The 21,595-nt window shown below is 36.7% G+C and overlaps 1 protein-coding gene across 13 annotated transcripts in view; it reads left to right on the forward strand.

The window, feature by feature from the left end:
• Positions 1 to 21,595, forward strand: part of ERC1 (ELKS/RAB6-interacting/CAST family member 1) — a 544,778-nt gene that overhangs the window by 377,722 nt on the left and 145,461 nt on the right. Inside the window, exon 16 of one of the 13 annotated variants that reach the window (XM_058559114.1) lies at positions 7,465 to 7,568. The exons of 11 other annotated variants lie outside the window; for them this stretch is intronic. In XM_058559114.1, the coding sequence (XP_058415097.1) occupies positions 7,465 to 7,501 (37 nt within the window). In that variant the 3' untranslated portion in view covers positions 7,502 to 7,568. Of the gene's footprint in view, positions 1 to 928; positions 1,348 to 7,464; positions 7,569 to 21,595 lie in introns of those variants that run through there. One more of the 13 variants, XM_058559115.1, reaches the window with a different exon arrangement.

Here is a 21,595-nt window from a genome sequence, read left to right on the forward strand (position 1 = left end):
CAGAACTCTGCTGCTCATTATTTTGGCATGAAAATATCCCATTCAGTCATCATGATGCTTTTAATTTAAAAGATGCCTATAAGCTACATCAGGAATACTGTATCTACCATAAAAACAGCAGTTCTGTTCTTCCTTGAAGCAGATTGTCTTGTATCTTTAGAGTTTAGTTATGTTGGTATTGATATTGAGTCATTTTTTTTGTGTGTGTGTGAGGAGGACTAGCCCTGAGCTAACATCCAATGCCAATCCTCCGTTTTTTTGCTGAGGAAGACTGGCCCTGGGCTAACATCCATGCCCATCCTCCTCTACTTTATATGAGACGCTGCCACAGCATGGCTTAACAAGCGATGTGTTGGTGCGTGCCCGGGATCCGAACCGGCGAACTCCGGGCCACCGCAGCAGAGCGCGCGCACTTAACCACTTGCACCACCGGGCAGGCCTGATATTGAGTCATTTTTTTAGGAAGTTATGTAGCTGTTATTAACTCATCACTTCCATTGTTCAGTCACTTAACTACCCTTTCTACCCTCTCTGAAGCTCTGTGTCCTGCATCCTCTTTTCTCTCCTCCTCCTCACTCAAGTCTCACATGCTTTTATTTCATTCCCTGCAGTGCCAGGAGAGATTAGCACATTGTATAATTCCTGTTAGTGCTGGACTTCTCTTTAATAATGCTTCTAAACTACATGCTAATATGCTGAAATAAACTGTATTCTGAGGCTTATCTTTTAAATTATGGATTTCATATGTAAAAACATTTTTATCTTTATTTATAAACAAAACATCTAACCATGTTAAAATAGTTTTATGGACTAAATGGGGGACGTGTCCAGTTTATGGGCGGGGCTTTTTTTTTTTTTTTTTTTTAAGATTATTGATCCAGTTGTGTGGTGGTGGTTTTTCTTTGCTAATCATGACCTTTACTTTCAGGATGCAATAGATTCTGTCAACATGTCAGTGGGAGAAAGGAGATTTTTAATATACGTTAAATATAATCTCTTTGCATTGAGTCAAGAAGATGTTGATCTCTCAAGAGGAGGAAAGGAAAGCCTCTGGACCGCAGGAAAGTTTATGTTGTGAAAGCCCTTATAGTACGTTTTGGTCCTCAGGTTCTAACAAAGCAAACAGTCCTTAGCCACGCTAATCTTGGGAAATAAAACTCATCCATTTGACTCTTGACTAAAGGTTAAAAGATATAATTGGAGAGAAACACAAAACCTGGAGTGTTATTGGGTTTCTTTCTATTTCTGTTGTCACAACCTGAGTTCTCTAGGAAAACTAACATTTGTTAAGTGCCTACCATGTGACAGAGTCACAGCTGAAATAGAGGTGTATTATTTTAAAATGTCTCAATCTTAAAAACTTCTCTGAGAAGTTTAGACATTTGTATTATTTTATAGTTAAGAAAAATGAAATTCAAGAAGTTACTTGTCTAGGATCACACAACTAGTAAATGGGAAAGTTGTAGTCCGAAGCACGTGCTTTTCCTTATGTCTCGTAGTGTGTGCCTCAAATCAGAGGTCTGTAATTATTTATTATTTTATTCTTTTTAAAAATTTAAACAATAACAAAAAATAGAAGATGACAAAAAAAAAAAAACCAAAGTCAACTGCTTAGGAAATAATCATCATTTGTAGTAGGTGAGTATTGATTCTTGTCATATTTCTGTGCACATACACAGAAGGAAAAATAGGAGGAAAAAGTAACAGGATCATAATAACATGCCATTTTGAATAAAAGTTGAATTTGATTTTACATGATTTTTATAGAATAAACAAATGGAATTTCAATTGAATATTTCTTTACTGTGTAGAAGAATTCCAAAGACATCCTTGTAAGGATAAGAGAAAACATTAAGAGATTACAGTCATGCTTTTCAACAGCATTTAATCAGTATTAATTTACCCCATGCTCAAAAAAAATGAGGAAATGAACACTTATTCCTCTCAGATTTTTAAAGATATATTTTTATTTTAGCTTCGCCAAGGTTTTTAACATTTGCATTTGATTTTATAACTGTAATTCTCAAATTTACTTAGTCTAGGTTCTACATTTAAATTCAGTGCTTATTACCTGTCTATTGCCACATTTTCTCTTTGCTTTCTTGAATTCTTTGCTGTGATTCATCTTTTTGTTTATTGAATTGTATCTTTAATCAGCTTTTTCAGGAAAGACTTATACTGAATTATTTTCATTTTTTGTTTTTGCATGCTTGATATTATTTATTTTGCCATTATAATTGAAGAGTTATTTAGCTGGTTATGAAATTCTTGGACATGTTTCATCTAGTGTAGAGTGGGTGAACGTTCCCTGATACCCTTCTTATGGCCACCTTATCTGAAATCTGGTTGCTTCCTCCGCTGAGTCAGAGTATAAGGGCTGGAAATTGACTTCAGTCTTCTTTTCCGTAGCCTGAGCAATGTGGGGAGCAGTGACAATACTCAGCTAGAGCCTTGCACGGTACTTGTTGGAGCACCTCGGCTCAGGTTTTTTCTTCTGAAATTTTGATAAATGTCCTGTATTCATCCTGGTCAGAGTGAGTTCAGATCATTTGCAAAATTCTTTAGTGATCCCTAGTAGATGACATATCCTGGTAGTTTTTCTTGCCTGTACTGCAGGTTCTGTAGATACGTGTTTTCTCCTGGCTGATTTCTTGAAATGTCAATTCACCCTTTCAGTCTTTTTTTCTACAAATTTGGGGATATTACTGGGACTTCTTATGATTTTGTCACCTCACTTCTGACCCTTGTATCGTTTTGGGGCTTAGAATCAAGTTAAGAACTCTTCCATTCCCCACCAGAATTTTTGTTCCATTTTATTACTTGCAGGTAAAGTTGAGATTATGTCCTTTTTCTTGTTTGGTTCCTGCAGGTAAGTATTTTGCAGGCTTTTACAGTGTTTGGTTTGTTTCGTTTAAGTATTGGGGAAGAAATTCTGAAATCTGCCACCTTTAGGCAAAGTTGCCATATTTAATTTGAAAGGCAACCTAGGAGGATACCATATATATGAACCAGGATGCTGCAGCATATTGCTGTCTGACTAATAGGTTTCACACGTGGGCCAAGAGCAGCTTCCTCTGTGTATCTCAATTTTCCGTACAAATATTATCCCTTTCTGTGTGTTCAATGAAGTGAAAAGGATTGGGAAACACTAATCAACTCCAGGACCTAAAATTCACATATTTTGTTCTTTCAACAACAGAAATGTTTTGTGTGTTTTAAATATAGGTTCCTAGGACACATTCTCTACATCACTATAGCCTATTCCTTTTCTAGGGGTAAAGAGTTTCTGTCTAGAGTTGGTATAATTAAAAATAAGAGTTGAGAGTTATAATTGCTGGATCTGCACAATTCTCATTTTTTAAAGTTGTATATTTTAAGTGTTTGTATAATATGGTTGTATAATTTAACACAAGTCTGTTCATTCAACAAGTATTTATTGAATACCTATTTTAGGAGCTAAGGAGAGATATATAAACAAATATGCTAAACCATGATCAAGTTAAAAAATGGGAGCTTATACATAAAGCTACTGTGTGTGGCCACAGTGTACCATTCACATATCAACTATAGCAGAAGTTGTGCTTTGCCACTGGCCCTGTATGTACCATGTATAAAGGTAGCACAGAATTCTGGCAGTAGTCAAATTATCTGACACATAAAAGGAGATAGGAATTGATGATCAGAGACAACTTCTAGGAGGTTGTGATATCAGAAAAGGATTTTGAAAGCTGGATAGCAGTTGATAAGACATAGAGATTACAAGTAGTTCAGTAATATTGGAACATAAATTACAATGGATAATGGAGGAGGGAGAGAGAGAGAGATACAATCATGGCTCATGAAGAGCCTTATGTACCATGCTAAGGCATTTGTCCTTTATCCTATGTATTAGTTATCTATTGCTGCATAATAAATTACCCCAAACTTAGTGGCTTAAAACAACAATTATTATCTCGTAGTTTCAGATGGTCAGGAATTTGGGAACCACTTAGCTGTGCGCTTCTGGCCCAAGATCTCTCATGAGGTTGCAGTTAAGGTGTCAGCTTGGGCTGTAGTCATCTTTTTTTTGTTTTTTTGTTTTTTTTTTTGTGAGGAATATCAGCCCTGAGCTAACATCCATGCTAATCCTCCTCTTTTTGCTGAGGAAGACTGGCTCTGAGCTAACATCCATTGCCAATCCTCCTCCTATTTTTTTTTTCCCCCCAAAGCCCCCAAGTAGATAGTTGTACGTCATCGTTGCACATCCTTCTAGTTGCTGTGTGTGAGACTCGGCCTCAGCATGGCCGGAGAAGCGGTGCGTCGGTGCACGCCCGGATCCAAACCCGGGCCGCCAGTAGCGGAGCGCGTGCATTTAACCGCTAAGCCATGGGGCCGGCCCAGGCTGCAGTCATCTTGATTGTGGCTTCAGGAGCTATGGCCAGGATGGCTCACTCACATGGGTGGTGAGAATTCTTCTCACTTCCTCACTGCCTGTTTTGCAGGAGACCTCGTTTCCTCACTGAATGGACCTCTCTGTAGGGCTGCTCTCAGCATGGCAGCTGGCTTCCCACAGAGCAGGTGATCTAAGAGTGAGAGGGCACCAGAGACAGAAGCCACAGTATCTCTTATAACCTGACCTTGGAAGTGATATGCATCATTTCTACCATATTCTCTTGGTCACACAGGTCAACACTGGTATAATATAGAAAGAGGCTACAAAAGGATGTGAATATCAGGCCATGGGGATCATTGGGGGCCATGTTGGAGGCTGGCTACTCCATCCTGGTATTGTTAAAGAGCTATTAAATGTTTTGAACATATAAGTGATGTTCATTATTTACATTTCAGATATATGATTCTGGTGTGGAGAATGAGGTGTAAAGGGCAAAATTAAAGTCACGGAAACACTGTAGTGTAGAGGTGTTGAGATCTTGAACTAAAGCAGTGCTTATGAGGTTTAAGAGATTTTTTGAGAATAATTAAGAAACAGAAAAGGCATAATTTATTGATTGGATGTGGTAAGTTAGGAAGTAGAGGAGTTAAGGATGACTGTTAGATGTCTGGCCTGAGAAACTAGGTGGATGTTGATGTGGTCCACTGAGATATAGGATATTAAGATAGAATTATCCAGTAGACAATTAGATATCTGTAGGCCTAGAGCTCAAACAAAAGGGAATGAATAAGAGTATAAAATGAGAAGAGAAGAGGGCCTAAGATGGAACACTGGGGATTTCAATGTTTTGGGGAAGGGAAAGGATCTAGCAAAGGAGACAGAGAAGAAGTGATATGAGTTAGATAGTAAACCAGTAAGATTTCACAGAAGCCAAGGGAGAATACAATGTTGAGAAAATAAGGAACTATAGTTAAGCTATAATCATAAAATGTAAAGCTCAATAGTATAGTTTGAAAAGCCTAAACTAAATGCTTTAATTTAGTGAGTTAGCATAGTGACCCTAACCTCAGTGTGAAAACACAGAATGATTTTTTCCAAGGTAGTATTGTTGGCGTCTAATGATTCCCTTCCCTTTGCCCCCTCCAGAATACACGCACGCATGCTTATGTGCACACCAAATACACACACACACACAGAGCCCACATAACTTTATAAAACAAATTAGCTTCTTCTCCATCCCTTCCACATCTTACTATAATGAACTATAACAGGAGTCAACAAACTTTCTTCTGTAAAGAGCCAGATGGAAAATATTTTAGGTTTGGTGGGTCGTATGGTCTCTTTCACAACTACTCAACTCTGTCATTGTAGTGTAAAAGCAACTATAGACAATATGTAAATAAATACATGTGACTGTGTTCCAAACAAATTTACAAAAACAAGTAGTATAGCAGTTCCACTCCTAGGTCTATATCCCAAAGAACTGAAAGCAGAGACTCAACCAGATACTTGCACACCCATGTTTGTGGCGGCATTATTCATAATACCCAAAAGATGGAAGCAATCCAAGTGTTCATCAACAGATAAATGGATAAACAAAATGTGGTATATACACACAATGGACTATTATTCAGTCTTAAATTAAATTCTGCACCTGCTACAACATAGATGAACCTTGAAACCATTAGGCTAAGTGAAATAAGCCAGACTCAAAAGGAAAAATATTATATGATTCCACTTATCTGAGGTACTCAGAGTAGGCAAATTCATATAGACAGAAAGTAGAATAGAGGTTGCCAGGAGCTGGGGGAATGAGGAATGGAGAGTTATTGTTTAATGGGTACAGTGTGTTTAAAATATGAAAAAGTTCTGGAAATGGGATAGTGATGGTAGTTGCACAACATTGTGAATGAACCTAATGCCACTGAATTGTATACTTAATGGTTAAAATGGTAAATTTTATGTTTTATATATATATATATTTTACCACAATTAAAAATATATATAATAATTAAAAAATTAAAACAAACAAAAACAGGCAGCAGGGTGAATTTGGCCCGTGGGCCATAGTTGACTACCCCTGATTATAAACTGAGTGCAGAGATTATGTCTCTTTCAATTTGCATCTATAGCGTCTAACACTTACAGCTGTTTTATTGAAGATACTAGAGAAGTTCAACATAGCCAAATGAAATTAAGAATTGAGTCTTCTTTTTTTACTTGTGTATATATTTTCATAGTCTGTTCAATGTTTATTTAATATTTGCTCAATTTTTTATTGCAAATTGAGAGAAGCAGTTGCCCTATGATGTCAAAAGATCACAGGATTAGAAAGATAATATTAATTTTACATAAAACTCTTAATTAGGAAAAAGAAAATATATTTTTGTCATTCAACTTTAAATGACTTTAATCTTCTCCTTCATACAGTTTTGAAAAGTATCATTTCTAATAAGCCAGTGCTCATGTTACACATAAAATGTTTATGTTCTTTCTTTACACATGTATCTAAAAGCTGTAGATTTTACACAATACCAGTTTATCATTGTGGTAGAATCTGTGACAGTAGGCAGCCTGGGCGAGAAGTGGACCTGACTAACAGGAGTAGGTTTGTCTCTCTGTCTAGCTGTGTGTTGAACGATAGAAATCACTAATACTGGAGAGAATAACCAAAGGGTTTTCCTTTGATGAAAACCTGTTCTTTTTTTCACATTTCATTATATCACTACAGATTCTTCAGGGCTATTTACGAATATTTATTAATGTTCATATCTATTTAATATGGATCCCTGTTTACGAAGGAGGAAACTGAGGAGGAAAAGCATGGTAAACTTCAGAAGTGATCATAGTCCTTAATGATGGGAAGAAGCTTCATGTTTTAGTTAAAAAATTTGGTCAACTATGGCCCAATTCAAAAAACTGACAATCCTCCTCTCATTTCTAGGAGAACCACTGATTAAATGACCCTAATAGAGTAAGTAGATATTATCAGTCAGTTGATGTAATGTATAGGAAACAGAGTGTGTTGTGACATTTGTTTACTTAATAGATAGATGGTTTTGACGTTTTTGGTTTTTGTTTTTGTTTTTTAGACTTGCACCCAGGATCAATGAGGATGGTATTTTGTAGTCCAGTGTTTAAATAGTGATAGAATTGAGACAAATGCAATTATTCATCTTTGTCAAGACTTACTCTTAGCAGTTTTCAAAATGTATCTTCTTGAAATATGTCATCGAAATACTAGAATATGTTTTAGTGCCAGGTACTTTTTTACTTTTTCAAAGTGTATTTAACTTATTGGTCAATTTAAAATGCACCCAAATCAAAATTAACTACTTTGAAGAGGGAAATTGAAATAATGTAATAATTTCTATGTAGAGAAATTCTATAAAACTCAAACACATCTATTTTGATGGTCCTTAAGATATATTTCCTACAAAATACTAAATAAATTTTGTGATTGGTATCAATTTTCACATTAGCCACAAAAAGTATCTTTTTGCCGCCAGGTTAAGAATTCAAGGCTTATCTAGAAATGAATGTTATTTTTTTTTAAATGCTAGTTTCTCATATATCTCTCCAATTAGTTGATTCTCTAGAGTGTGATTCATTTTATAGCATGTTATCTGCAGTGTTTATTTACACTGTCTGGGAGGCTACAAAGGCCTGTGGCATTTCCTAGTGAGAAATAACTCCATGACCAATGTAATTGATCTGCCACTGCCTCTTCCTGGTTTGGATGTCCTTTCTAGCAAAACACAGATGCAAGAAGTGAGCCAGAGGTCATTAAGAAGAAACATGTCAGTGCCTCTCTTGTTCTGGAAGTTTTAATATGTATTAATTAAAGAACTTTTGTTACTGAATTAGTTTTAGAAACCTTGTACTATATGGTAAATGATGAAGAATCAGCTTAAGGAAAAAATTGCATAATGTCTTACAACATAATGTGATAAGATTTCCTACTCAGGACTTACAAAGACCTGTGTGCCTTGAGGTATATGAGAGATCACATTGTCATCAAAATGTAGTTTGTTTGTAGTTACTGAGAATTCCCATAGTCATTTCTTTCCTCTCTTTCTGATTCACTGGAAAGCTTGATATATGTATGATTTAATTATTGTAGTTTACCTTGACCTCCAGTTGCCATGCTCAAATTTTTGAACACCTCATGCGTATTTACAGTCCAGTCAATTCAATGACTTGGGAATGTGTGAAGAAGCTAATGAGCTAGACTCCATGTTTTCTCTTGGCTTGTTTCTTATTGAAAAGGAATGTAGTAAAGCACTGCAGCTTTTTAAATTTATTGTTGGCTGCATGTTCCCCAAACATATGCAATCAAGTAGGTCATTATTGAATAAAAGTAGATTTGCTTCAGTTGTACCCCTAAAGGATCAGGGAGGCACTGGAGCCAGTTCTATGGTCATAATAGAGAGTCCCAACCCTTTTTTTTCCTCCAGAGTCTCTACAAGAAGCATAAAACAATATTGGTATGTGATTGGCCTTCGGCTTGGAGGCTTCAGTAAATCCATAGAGTGAGACTGATTAGGATTAGTAGTTTTTTGTCTAGCTAAAAACTGTTTGGCATCTTGGCCTAAAAGTAGTTCTTTTTGATAACTAGTAATGTGGTTTTGTTTATTTTAGCTGCTTTAAGCATTTTATTCAAAGAGTTGAGAACATAAAAGATTTTAGCTTGGTGGTTATACTGAGAGCTTAATGTAAAAAGCCCTTAGAAGTTCAACAAACTCATGACCTTTACAACTGGTTCTATTTCCAGTTTTCCTAAAAAAGACTGTGGAACTGTTGTCAGTCTTGGTTTAAAGTATACATAATATCTATATAAGCCCACTGATTGCAGTGTGGGTCTCCAAGCTGAGAGAATGCCCTTTGTCTCCAGGCTCAGGCTAACTAGTGCTCCTTATTGGGTTATCTACAGAGAAACCAGGTTCACAGTCCTTTGTTTTTTTATTTTAGGCACCAAAAGGTGCTGTTGGTTTATGAGTTTTAAAGGCTGGGAAAAGGATTGAGAGGGAAATTTGACATGGGAAATATTATTTTCTTGAGTGAGTAAATAAATTCAGGGAAAAACAGAGGACAAACGAGATAAGAAATGGGATGCATTTAAGTTTATTCTATGGTTCTGTTACCATGATAATTCACTCAGAAAGGATTCATTTTGAATTTAGTATTTAGTGTTAAAAGAAACAGGCCTGGGGCAAGTGTAGGCCAGCACTGAGAAACAGTGGTGGATTGAGACCTATTGTATTTTTTAAGTGATGCTACGCCTGTCCAGGTGTCCTGAATTAAAGGCTACTTCTTGAGTCAGGAAATTGTATCTTGTTCTGAGGTTTACTGTAATAAAGTACACAGTCCTAGGGGATGGTACTGCTGGCTCCATGAATCACTTTACAGGCTGGCCGCACTGACCCAAGCCCCATGATTTATTTATGCCATACCATAGTAGGAATGGCAAATATGTAAGCCACACATGGTTTCTGGGATGGGTCTTTAACTGGGAAACTGCCATAAATGCATAAAGTGAGCTAGGGCAGAGTCAGCCACAGCTCATGTCATGTCCGAGAGATCTCTTTCTATTTTATAGGGATCTACAGTTCTAGAACTGGTTAAGTTCAGCATCTTTCTTGGATTGTGTCCTTGGACTTTTTGTGTGCTACCCAGTCTTTGATTCATTGCTTACAAATATGAAAAATAGCTCTGAAATGTAGTCTAGTCCTGTTGTCACTCATACTTTCTCTTGGATTTACTTCTATAAAGTGGAATTGACTTGAATGTTTTAGATTGTTGCCCACAGGTTTTTCAAGCAATTTTTGTTGTTGTTTGGAAAATACTGCATTGGACTACTAAGCCAATGATCAGTCATCCTTTTCTGATTGCCAGTATTACAATAAAATTGGAATTCTATGTAGCTTTTTTTTTAAATTACTTATTTATTTTTCCCCAAAGCCCCAGTAGATAGTTGTACGTCATAGCTGCACATCCTTCTAGTTGCTGTATGTGGGACGCAGCCTCATCATGGCCGGAGAAGCGGTGCGTCGGTGCGTGCCCGGGATCCGAACCCAGGCCGCCAGTAGTGGAGCACACGCACTTAACCGCTAAGCCACGGGGCCGGCCCTCTACCTAGCTTTTTGAACTTCATTTGATTCTCCAGCACTAATAAAGAGATTCTATTAGAATTGCACTTAGGGTTTATATGAGGTAACCAAATATTGAACCAAAATGGACAACATAATAATTAATTTATCTGAATGAAATAGTCTGTTATTTTAATTAAACTTTTTATTTTGAGATAATTATAGATTCACATGTAGTTGTAAGAAATAACACAGAGAGATCCTGTGTACCATTTAGGCTGTTTCCCCAATGGTAACATCTTATAAAACCAAGATGTGTTCTTGTGTACAATATCACAACCAGGATATAGACATTGATATAATCAAGACATAGAACATTTCTATCACCACAGAGATCCTCTTTTATAGCCACAGCCATTCCCCTCTCACCCGAGTCCCTTCCTATCTCTTGCCAACCACTAATCTGTTTTCCATTTCTGTAATTTTGTCATTTCAAGAATGTTATATAAATGGAATCATACGATGTGTAATATTTTCAGATTTTTTTCACTCTGCATAATTATCTAGAGATTCATCCAGACTGTTGTGTCTATCAATAGCTCATTGCTTTCTGTTATTTATTCTGTGGTATGGATGTACTGGAGTTTGTTTAACCATTCACCTGTTGAAGGACATCTGGGTTGTTTCTAGTTTTTGGCTATTATAAATAAACTTGCTATGAACGTTTGTGTATGGATTTTTGGGTGAACTTAAGTTTTCCTTTTTATGGAATAAATGCCCAGATGTACAATTGCTGGGTGATATGGTAGTTGCATGTTTAATATTTTAAGAAACTGTTTTCCGGACTGGTGGTACCATATTACATTCCCAGCAGCAATGTATGAGTGATCCTGTTTTTTCGCTCTTCACCAGCATTTGGTGTTGTCTCTAATTTTATTTTAGCAATTCTGATAGGTATATAGTGATATCTCATTGTGGTTTTAATTTGCATTTCCCTAATGGAGAATGATGTTAAATATCTTTTCTTGTGCTTATTTGCCATCTGTATATCCTTTTCAGTGAAATATCTCTTCATATCTTCTTCCCATTTTCTAGTTAGATTTTTTTTCTACTGTTGAGTTTTGAAGAGTTCTTTATTCTGAATACTAGTCTTTTGTCAGATATGTGATTTGCAAGTATTTTTTCCTAGTCTGTACCTTACCTTTTCATCCTCTCAACAGAAACTTTTAACTAACTGTGACTTTAGTTATTGGATATATTTTTTTAATTAATAAACTTTATGTTTCAGAGCAGTTTTAGGTTCACAGCAAAATTAGGCAGAAAGTACAGAGAGTTCCCATATACCCCCATCCCCATACATGCACAGTCTCCACCACTATCAACTGTGGGCACCAGGGTGGTACATTTATTACAATCAATGAAGCTACATTGACATCATTGTCACCCGAAGTCCATAGTTTACATTAGGGTTCACTCATAGTTTTGTACGTTTTATGGCTTTTGACAAATGTATAATGACATGTATCTGCCATTGTAGTATCATATAGAGTAGTTTCACTGCCCTAAAAATCCTCTGTGCTCTCCTTATTCATCTTTCCCTCTCCCCAACCCCTGGCAACCCCTAATCTTTTTATTGTCTCTATAGCTTTGTGTTTTCCAAAATGTCATATAGTTGGAATTATAGAGTATGTAGCTTTTTCAAAATGGCTTCTTTCACTTAGTAATACTGTATGTATTTAAGTTGCTTTCATGTCTTTTCATGGTTTTATAGCTCATTTCTTTTTAGCGCCAAGTAATATTTCATTGTCTGGATGTACCACAGTCTATCCACTCACCTACTGAAGGACATCTTGGTTGTTCCCCAAGTTTTGGCAATTATGAATAAAGCTGCTGTAATCATCCCTTTCCAGGTTTTTGTGTGAACATAAGTTTTTCAATTCGTATGGATCAATATCAAGGAGCATGATTGTTGGATGGTATGATAAGTGTCGGTTTAGTTTTGTGAGCAAGAAACTACCAAACTGTCTTCCAAAGTGGCTGTACCATTTTGCATTCCCACCAGCAGTGAATGAAAGTCCCTTTTTTTCTCGCCAGCGTTTGGTGTTGTCCATATTTTGGATTTTGTCCATTCTAATAGGTGTGAAGTGCCGTCTCGTTTTAATTTGCAATTCCCGGGCCTGCCCAGTGGCACAAGCGGTTAAGTGCGCGCGCTCCACTGCGGGGGCCTGGGGTTCACCGGTTCGGATCCCGGGCACACACTGACGCACTGCTTGGCAAGCCATGCTGTGGCGGCGTCCCGTATAAAGTGGAGGAAGATGGGCATGGATGTTAGCACAGGGCTGATCTTCCTCACACACACAAAAAATAATAAAATAAAAATTTGCAGTTCCCTAGTGACATATGATGTTGAACATCTTTTCTTATGTATATCTTCTTTGGTGAGGTGTCCAGGTCTCTTGCTCATTTTTTTAATCAAGTTATTCATTTTCTTATTGTTGAGTTTTAAGAGTTCTTTGTATATTTTGGATAACAGTCCTTTATCAGATGTGTCTTTTGCAAATATTTTCTCCCAGTCTCTGGCCTGTCTCCTCAGTCTTCTCTTGATGTTTGAAATTTTTAAACACATATGTTTTATAAAATAATGGTACATGTTTATTTTTCAACAAAAGTATCCAGAATACAAAGACTTATATGCTTAAATTAGGCAATTTAAGATTCTCTTTTTTAGTGGAGAGACATTATTAATGAAATGTAGGGGAAAATAATTTCCAGATATACATGATAAACCCAACTGGTTAATTTTTCAGTTTATAAGTGTCATTTGCAAATAACTGTTCAGAAGAAAACAACCAGTTCCTTTTTTTAATATGGTTAAACAGTTGATAAGTAAATCACTGCTTAATATATACTGCCTCAAAAGGCCCAAAGATCCATTAGGCCACCAGTTTAAATCCAACATAATGTACCAAAATTCCCTCTTCTCCCCAGAGCTTCAGAAAGCTTCAGGCTTTACCCACCTAATTGCCTCACAGGGCTATTAGAGCTCACCAGGCTCCATCCACTATAAGACTTCATCGTGCCACCCTGTTCCAGTTACCTAGAAAATTTCTCAGGATAATATTTTAAGATTGAGTCCTTATCTTGGCTCAATGCTTAGTGTGACCTTTGTCACATAGAAGACATACAATAAATATGTACTGAACTGAGCTGAACCAGCAGGGGCAAGACGCATTAGAAGACAGCATTCTAAGTGAGAAGGATTAATAGGCACTAAGAAAAGAAAGCATATATTTAGGTAACATCAGAAATTTCCAAATGACTAAAGCATCGGGCTGGAAAATTTGGGTTAGAGCCAGACTGTGAATGGTTTGAATGTCATCATGTGTAGTTTGTGAATTTATATACTTATATTTTACATAGAATGGTGAATTTTTATAGCTAGAATGTTCTTAGAATTCATTTTCTTAATCCAGAAAACATCCACTTGAGATCTGTCAGTAGATCTCCAAATAATTTCTCGTTCTCCTACACCTTCGTTCTTAGGCTCTCGTATCCTCAAGTATGCTGGCACGTGCACATAGTAATCACAGAAATCTGCAAAAATAAAAACAATACACATAATTAGAGAGCATCTGGGGTTTGTGTGGAGACTGTAACACTTGCTTTTACTTAATCTTTCTGTTGCTTTCTTTTTGTTTCTTTCAAAATACATACAAATAATACTTCTTATATTCATGATCTCCTGTGTAAGACAGTGTGTACTTACTCTAGAATAGGACTACTTTAAGTTTGAAACATCTTTTTTCTTTTTAAAGTGTAGTCTTAAATGCTATTTAAGCATGTGTGCTCAATCCAGTGTCTTAGTTCCCATTGTGATAAGATTTTAGGGTATGAGAATCAATCAAGTCTTTTTACCTACATTTGTATTTGGACAAATCGAATAATGAACTTTATAAATTAAGATATAGTGTTATGTTGGTTTTTTTTTTTCCTTCACAAAAGGCTTTCAATTGTTTTAACTTTCTAGGGTAGTAGCAGAGATATGGTTCATTAAGGACTCCTGCTCTGCAGAGATTGACACAGAAACTACCATAGAGAAGATATTGGAACTCCTAGCCAATTAACAGGAGATACATTTCACAAGAGGTCATTTCATTTTCCCTCATCTGATTCAAGCAGGAACATTCCCTGATAATGTTATGTTTTAATCTTTGTAAAATTTCCTAGTATCAGTTTAATCATAAATGAGCCATTGAAGATCCACATTTGTTGTTTGTACTCTTTATAAAAATTTCTTAAGCCTTAACTTTGTTTTCCAAAGTAATCAAGGCGGGAGGGCCAACATCTGAGATTTTAAGACTAGACTTTACATATGATACACCTTACAGATTGCTTTAAATAAAGTATCTAGACATATCTACTTATTTTAGAAATTTATCAGCAAATCAGCCCATCAGGTGCCAGTTCATACAGATCACCCAGCTCTATGAGACTTTTATTCGGTGTACTTGGGCTTAGTGTAGAGCTAAATTAAGCCACAGCACTTTGGCCAAACTTTTGGCAAATAATTGTTTAGCACTAAGGAGACAGAATAGCATTTCCAGATATTTTAAGAACAATCATGGAAGAGTGATTAAATTTCTTTAATGTGACCTAAAAGGATAGTACTAAAGAGGTTACAAAGAGACAGCTTTCAGGATTGATTTTATAAAGTAACTTCTAGGAGTTAGGTTATCAAAGCTGATATAGGCTGTTTTGCCATAGCTAGAGTTCCATGTCTTTAAATATGTTTAAGCATAGGCTGGAGGGCCACTTGACGGAAATGTGACAGAATAATATCAAGCAATGATTTTCATGGATGGATTTGATGATCTGTAAGGTCTTTGCTGTTCCAAGTCCGTGATTCTAGTTTTGCTCTCTGTGATCTTGAAAGACTAATTTATGGTCTCTTTTCACTTCTTTCTACTGTTTATTCCTTGACCCTTTTCAGTGTGGCTTCTCCCAGCACTGAAACTGCTTTCCAAATTAACTAGTAACATTCTCCGCTAAAGCCAATGAAAATTTTGCATTCTTTGTCTTGACTTGTCTGTAAACACTTTCAAGTATTTGGTCACTTCTTATTTCTTGAAAGCTTCTTTCTTTGGCTTCCAAGATACCACTTTCTCCTTGTTTTCTTCTGCCTCTAAGACTGTTCCCCCTTGGTTCTTTACAGACTTTTCTTCCACTAGTGCTATGTGCCCCTCCTCTGATCTTGGTGGTCTCATGCACTCCTATTATTTCAACTATCTTCTGTGCTCATCGTTTCCACATCCATCTTTAACTATTGAGGGGCTGCAGGCCCATCAATACAATTGCCTACTAAATATCTCCTCTCTGAAGTTCATAAGGTTGTTGTACAGATTAAATTATTTAATCCGTGTAAAGTGCTTAGCAGAGTATCTGGCTCTGGAGTAATCAGGCTGACAGTGTTGATCACGATAAATTTTTATCCAGTTCATTCAGACTCTTTTATTCATTCTCTTGAGGAACCGTTGGCTTATCCTTAAATCACCAACTTTCCAAACTGTTTTCTTAGAATACGAGTATGCCTTAAGGTGTTAATTGGCGCTCCACTTGGAAAACGAGGAAGTAGGGTTTTATGGTCAAGTAAGTTTGAAAATGGTTTATAACAGGGTTGGCAAACTTTTTCTGTAAACGGCCAGATAGTAAATATATTGGGCTTTGTAGACCGTTCAGTCTCTGTTACAACCACTCAAATTTCCTGTTGTAGTGCTAAAGCAGCCATAGAAAATAACGTGAACAAAGGTATGTTTGTGTTTCATTAAAATTTTATTTATAGTCACCGGACTTCAAATTTCAAATCATTTTCACAAAATATTATTATATATTATATTATGTCACAAAAATATTATTCTTTTATTTTTTCAATCATTTAAAAATGCAAAAGCTGTTCTTTGCTCATGGGCTGTATATAAACAGGTGGTGGGCCAGATTTGGTCTGTGGGCAGTAGTTGGGCAACCTCTACTTTAAAATGTAGTTTCCTATTAAAGATGTGTAACCTACACCATAAGAAGCTCTTATAAGTTCTGCACCAGTATGCTATTAGACCCAATGTTCCTTCTATTTATTTGACCATGGAAATCTTTTTTCATAGGACATTTGTTAATATCTCTTGCCATCCTTCTGTGGAATACCCTTTTGAGAAATGCTGACCTACAGAATAACTATATGTGCTAGAGGTGAAAATTTTGGCTATGGAACAGACTGGAAATGATAAGAGAAAGTATTTTCTCTTTATTACTCTTGCTCTGATCAGCTGAGCTAACTATTCACAGAAAGAATGGCAGTTTGGAAAATGGAATTACCCCTGTGAGGAAGGCACCAGTTAGGCACTACAGCTGAGTTAAGGATTGGCTGAGTTGAAGGTGGACATGATAAAGGTCATGCCATCGATTAGCTTTTAGGAATGGGAAAAATGTGTATGTTGCTATAACATAAGGCAAAATAGAGATCCTTTAAGATAAAATATTCAGTCAAGGAGGAAAATATCTAGAGGACATATACAAAATACAAGCAGTAATAGTTATCATTTCCTATAGTTTTCAAATCTTTACTACTCTTGTTAAAATACTAGGCAAAGTTTAAAAATTTTTTTTAGTTTACATATAGTAAAATTCTAAAACTTGTTTTGAATTAATTTTTGCAATTGTCATTTTCTTGTATCTTTGAGAAGTAAATGTGTGACTCAGTAGGCAGTGATTGTTATTGCTTTACTATTTGGGGGCATATTTTCCCTATTAAAAATAATACCATTGCTATGCAGGAAAAATTCAGATGTTTTAAAAAACACTTGTATCAGAAGATTCTACATGCCCCATCCTTTTATGCCTACTGTAACCATGTGCCCCTTACATATATATATAAAAAGGAAGAATAAGTGTAGTAACCATGTTTTCTAAATTATGTCTGGCATTTGACAAGCAGCTAGAACCTAAGGGAGGATGCAGAGAAGACAAGATCATCCCAGCTGACAATAATAATAATTCATCTGTCAAATGCAAGCATAGTCATTTGCTCATTTCTACAGAATTTCCTCACCAGATGTTTCATTCCAAACCTGTGTAGGAGAGGAGCTGTTCTTATAATTTTTGCCAAAAAATTGATGGCATATGAATGATGAAATTGTTGAATCATTAATACAGGAAGGTAATAAATTATAGAGTGTGTTTCCATCTATTTTGGCCAGCAAGTGCTTTCGGTGACCTTCAAGGTCTCAGCATCCCCAGTGTCGTGAGTCATCTCTCAGTGCACCCCAGTAGTCACTCATATATATCCCTATAACTTTCATATACAGCTTGAAGAATATCTTAGATATTTACTCATTGGAACAGTTCTACTTTTTTTTAGGTAGTGTACCACAAATCCAAACATTAGATATTCTGTATAATGTTGGCTATGTTGTGAAATCAAGACACACTTAGGGGCCAGCCCCATGGTGCAGTGTTCAAGTGCGTGTGCTCTGCTGCGGTGGCCCAGGGTTCGCAGGTTCGGATCCCGGGCAAGCACCAACACACCGCCTGTCAAGCCATGCTGTGGCGGCGTCCCATATAAAGTAGAGGAGGATGGGCACACGTTAGCCCAGGGCCAATCTTCCTCAGCAAAAAAAGGAGAATTGGCAACGGATGTTAGTTCAGAGCTCATCTTCCTCACACACACACACACACAAAAAGATACATTTAACTCTTGGTTGTGCGAGAAGGTGGAGAAATGAATGCCATGACACCACTGGCATTCTTCTAGCAAATGTCATAGCAAACAGACTTGAGATGTAGTGCAAGCTAAGGAAAAGGCAAGCAAGCCCCCACAGTAGCACAGCATGGACAGCTGGTATGGACATGTTATCCATCTACGACTGGAAAGGTTAAGTAAACAGTGGGACAGTGACAAAGTGCAGGGATTAATTGCTTAAAGCATTCAATAATTCTTAAAACAGACATCTAAATAAATGGAGGTATTCCGGAGTTTGAGTTCCGAGAAACAATATAAGAGGACTTTATTTTCTTTTGGAAACAGAGACTTCCTAAGAAAAGAAGACACAGCGAATGGTAGAGCGCAAAAGTGTTAGTATAGCAATAACAGGTGTACCTCATTTTGAAGGGACTGCATCTTTATAAGGGAGGTTTGTGTTCTGAAATTGTCTGTTCATATTATACTATCAGACATGAGGCAGAAAGGACATACTATTGTGAAATAGTAAAGTCAAAGTGAAAGAAAAGGCTAGTAGAAATCTTTTTGTACACATCATCCGCAGATGTTACCGTGAACCCACCACTTAGCTTTATCTCTTGAGGCTCACGCTAAGCTTTTTTTTCCCCCCAGATCTCCAACACGAATCAGTGGATTTAAGACATAATTCACAAGGGATTTTGATAGGATTTGAGTAAATCCCCCCTACACAAACTCCCTTGGCTTGCCAGCTATTTTTAAAGGCAGAGATTTAGAAAGCAAAAGATTCCAAGTTCATCTGTCTGTCTTGTAATGGCCCTTGCCATGAAGATAGGAAGAAATTTGCCTGTGAATGCATTATGAGATGCTCGCCTAAACTTTTTTTCAAACACTCTGTTGGATAGAACCACACTACAAAAATCATCTCTGCATGATATTTCTAAGTCCAGTACTGGTCCATATTATGAATCTCTGCAATAGCATTAGAATTTAAGAGTTTAAAATAATTGATTGGGCCGGCCCCATGGCATAGCGGTTCAGTGCATGTGCTCTGCTGCTGGTGGCCCGGGTTCAGATCCCGGGCGCACACCCGAGGCACCACTTGTCAAGCCATGCTGTGGCGGCGTCCCATATAAAGTGGAGGAAGATGGGCACAGATGTTAGCCCAGGGCCAGTCTTCCTCAGCAAAAAAAAGAGGAGGTTTAGCATGGATGTTAGCTTAGGGCTGATCTTCCTCACAAAAAAAAAAAATAATTGATCATTTTCACTATGGAATTGGAAGATTTTTTATATACTTACTGAATTAGGAAAAGTAAATACAAATGCTAAACGCCCAGTCTTGGCAAGGGTATGGTGAATCTGGGATAACTAATACCTTACTGTTGTTGTTTTAAATTAGTTCATCTTTCTGTAAATGAGTCGGTCTCAAAATTACCTGGTGAGCTTCTTAAAAGTATAGATGCCCATCCCCTGAAATTCAGATTTAGTAGGTCAGGAATAGAGCACAGACTTCCATTTTTAATAATTTCTTTATGTTTGAGAACCACTGTTTGTGAAGCAAGTCTGACATATTTTTAAGTTACACAACTTTCCACAGCTTTTGACTTAACCATTCTTGAGCTCTTACTGTGTTCCAAAGGTAAATCTACTTCCCTCTTATAGATATTTCCCTCAGTAGGTGCTTTGGATTGATTTTCACGTGCTAAGAATTTCCTTATCCATTTTATCTTTGTATATTATAGTTTGGCATAACATAAATCTGCTTAGATCATCAAAGATAGGATTTGTTTCTGTTTTTTGTTGTTGTTTTGGCGTGATTTTCTAGAGGAGAAGGGAGCAGATAGGTCTTTGTTCTGCCATCTTGAAATCAGGAATCCGGAATTGTCATTAGTATTATATTGGAGTCCCAAAAATTTTGACCAGGAGGGGAAAGAAGAAAGCATAGCAGCCTTAGGGAAGAGTAGAGTCCACAGAGGGTTTTTCTTTCAAGATGAGTATCAGTAATTGTAGCATGGTGAGAGTCTGAACGATCAACATTTTAGATCAAATGAAACACATGTTCTTAATTTTTATGAGTTCTCTCTGGAAACAGGTAGACATTAGGTAGAATCCAGGAATCACTTCTGCACTGAACCAGAGACAGAGACAAGTTAATCTGGTGAACTGTGTGTGATTCTATAGAGAAAAAATCTACGACTTTTCCTAAATGATATTGTTTTCCTTTCTGGTATAATGTTTCACCATAAATGTAGTTCCCTGCATAATATATTGAAGAGACTATTGATCTCTACGTATTTGGGTATCACACAAGATGCATCATCACTAGAATCCTCTAACGTGGAGAATATGTAGATACGTTTTATGTATAATTTGGTAGTTGACTAATTTTATAGTTCTAGATTTCTTTTTAAAAAAGGTACTGTGTGCCATTATTTTACGAATTATTGTGGATTCTGTAAATTTTTAATAGATCTTCTTCTAATCAATAAATAAAATGACATTCCAAGTGACTCAACATTATCTTAACAAAGTATTTCTTTCTCTTCTAGGTTTTTTTTTTTGATTATATTCTGAGGGTAATTCTGATCTCTTAATTTCTTTTCTAATTTTTTTAAAGTGTTTTTTTTTAATTCAAATTTTTTTTAGAAAGATTGGCCCTGTGCTAACATCTGTTGCCAATCTTCCTCTTTTTTCTTTTTTTTTCTCCCCAAAGCCCCAGTACATAGTTGTGTATCATGGTTGTAGAGTTGTAGCTCTTCTATACAGGATGCCACCTCAGCATGGCTTGATGAGCAGTGAGTAGGTCCGTGCCCAGGATCCAAACCAGTGAACCCTGGGCCACCAGAGCAGAATGCACGACCTTAACTGCTATACCACCGGGCCAGCCCCTCTTTTCTAATTTTTAGCTTCCAGTTATATTGTCTGTTTTACTATTTACAGACTTTGCCTCATGTATACAAAACATAGTTAGGATATATGTTCACCAACTTTGATGAAAATAACAGAGTAAACTATATATAAATTGATGTGTCTTTCATGTGGGAGTCCAAACTGGTGTAGTAATTCTGCTCTGTGAAGTTATCAGAGGTTCAGAGTCATCCTCTCTTGTTGCTTTGCCATCCCTAGGGTATTACCCTCATTCACGTAATCCAAGGTGGCTCACTACCATGTTGCTTCCTAGACAGCAGGAAAGGGAGAAGGCGAGGGCATACTTAGCTACATAAGCAATGAGCTACTTTGATTAAGTATAATTCAAAAGTAAAGAAACTTAGAATATCAAAAGAGTCTGGATGTCGTATTCAGCGGGAGGGAATCTCTAGATGTAACATTGTATAGAGGAGATTGTGTTGTCTTGATATATACATAAGAATATGAGGCTTGTCTATGAAGTGGTAAGAATATTTTTTT

The sequence above is a fragment of the Diceros bicornis genome, chromosome 17, assembly GCF_020826845.1.
Source record: "Diceros bicornis minor isolate mBicDic1 chromosome 17, mDicBic1.mat.cur, whole genome shotgun sequence".
Classification (NCBI taxonomy): Eukaryota; Metazoa; Chordata; class Mammalia; order Perissodactyla; family Rhinocerotidae; genus Diceros; species Diceros bicornis.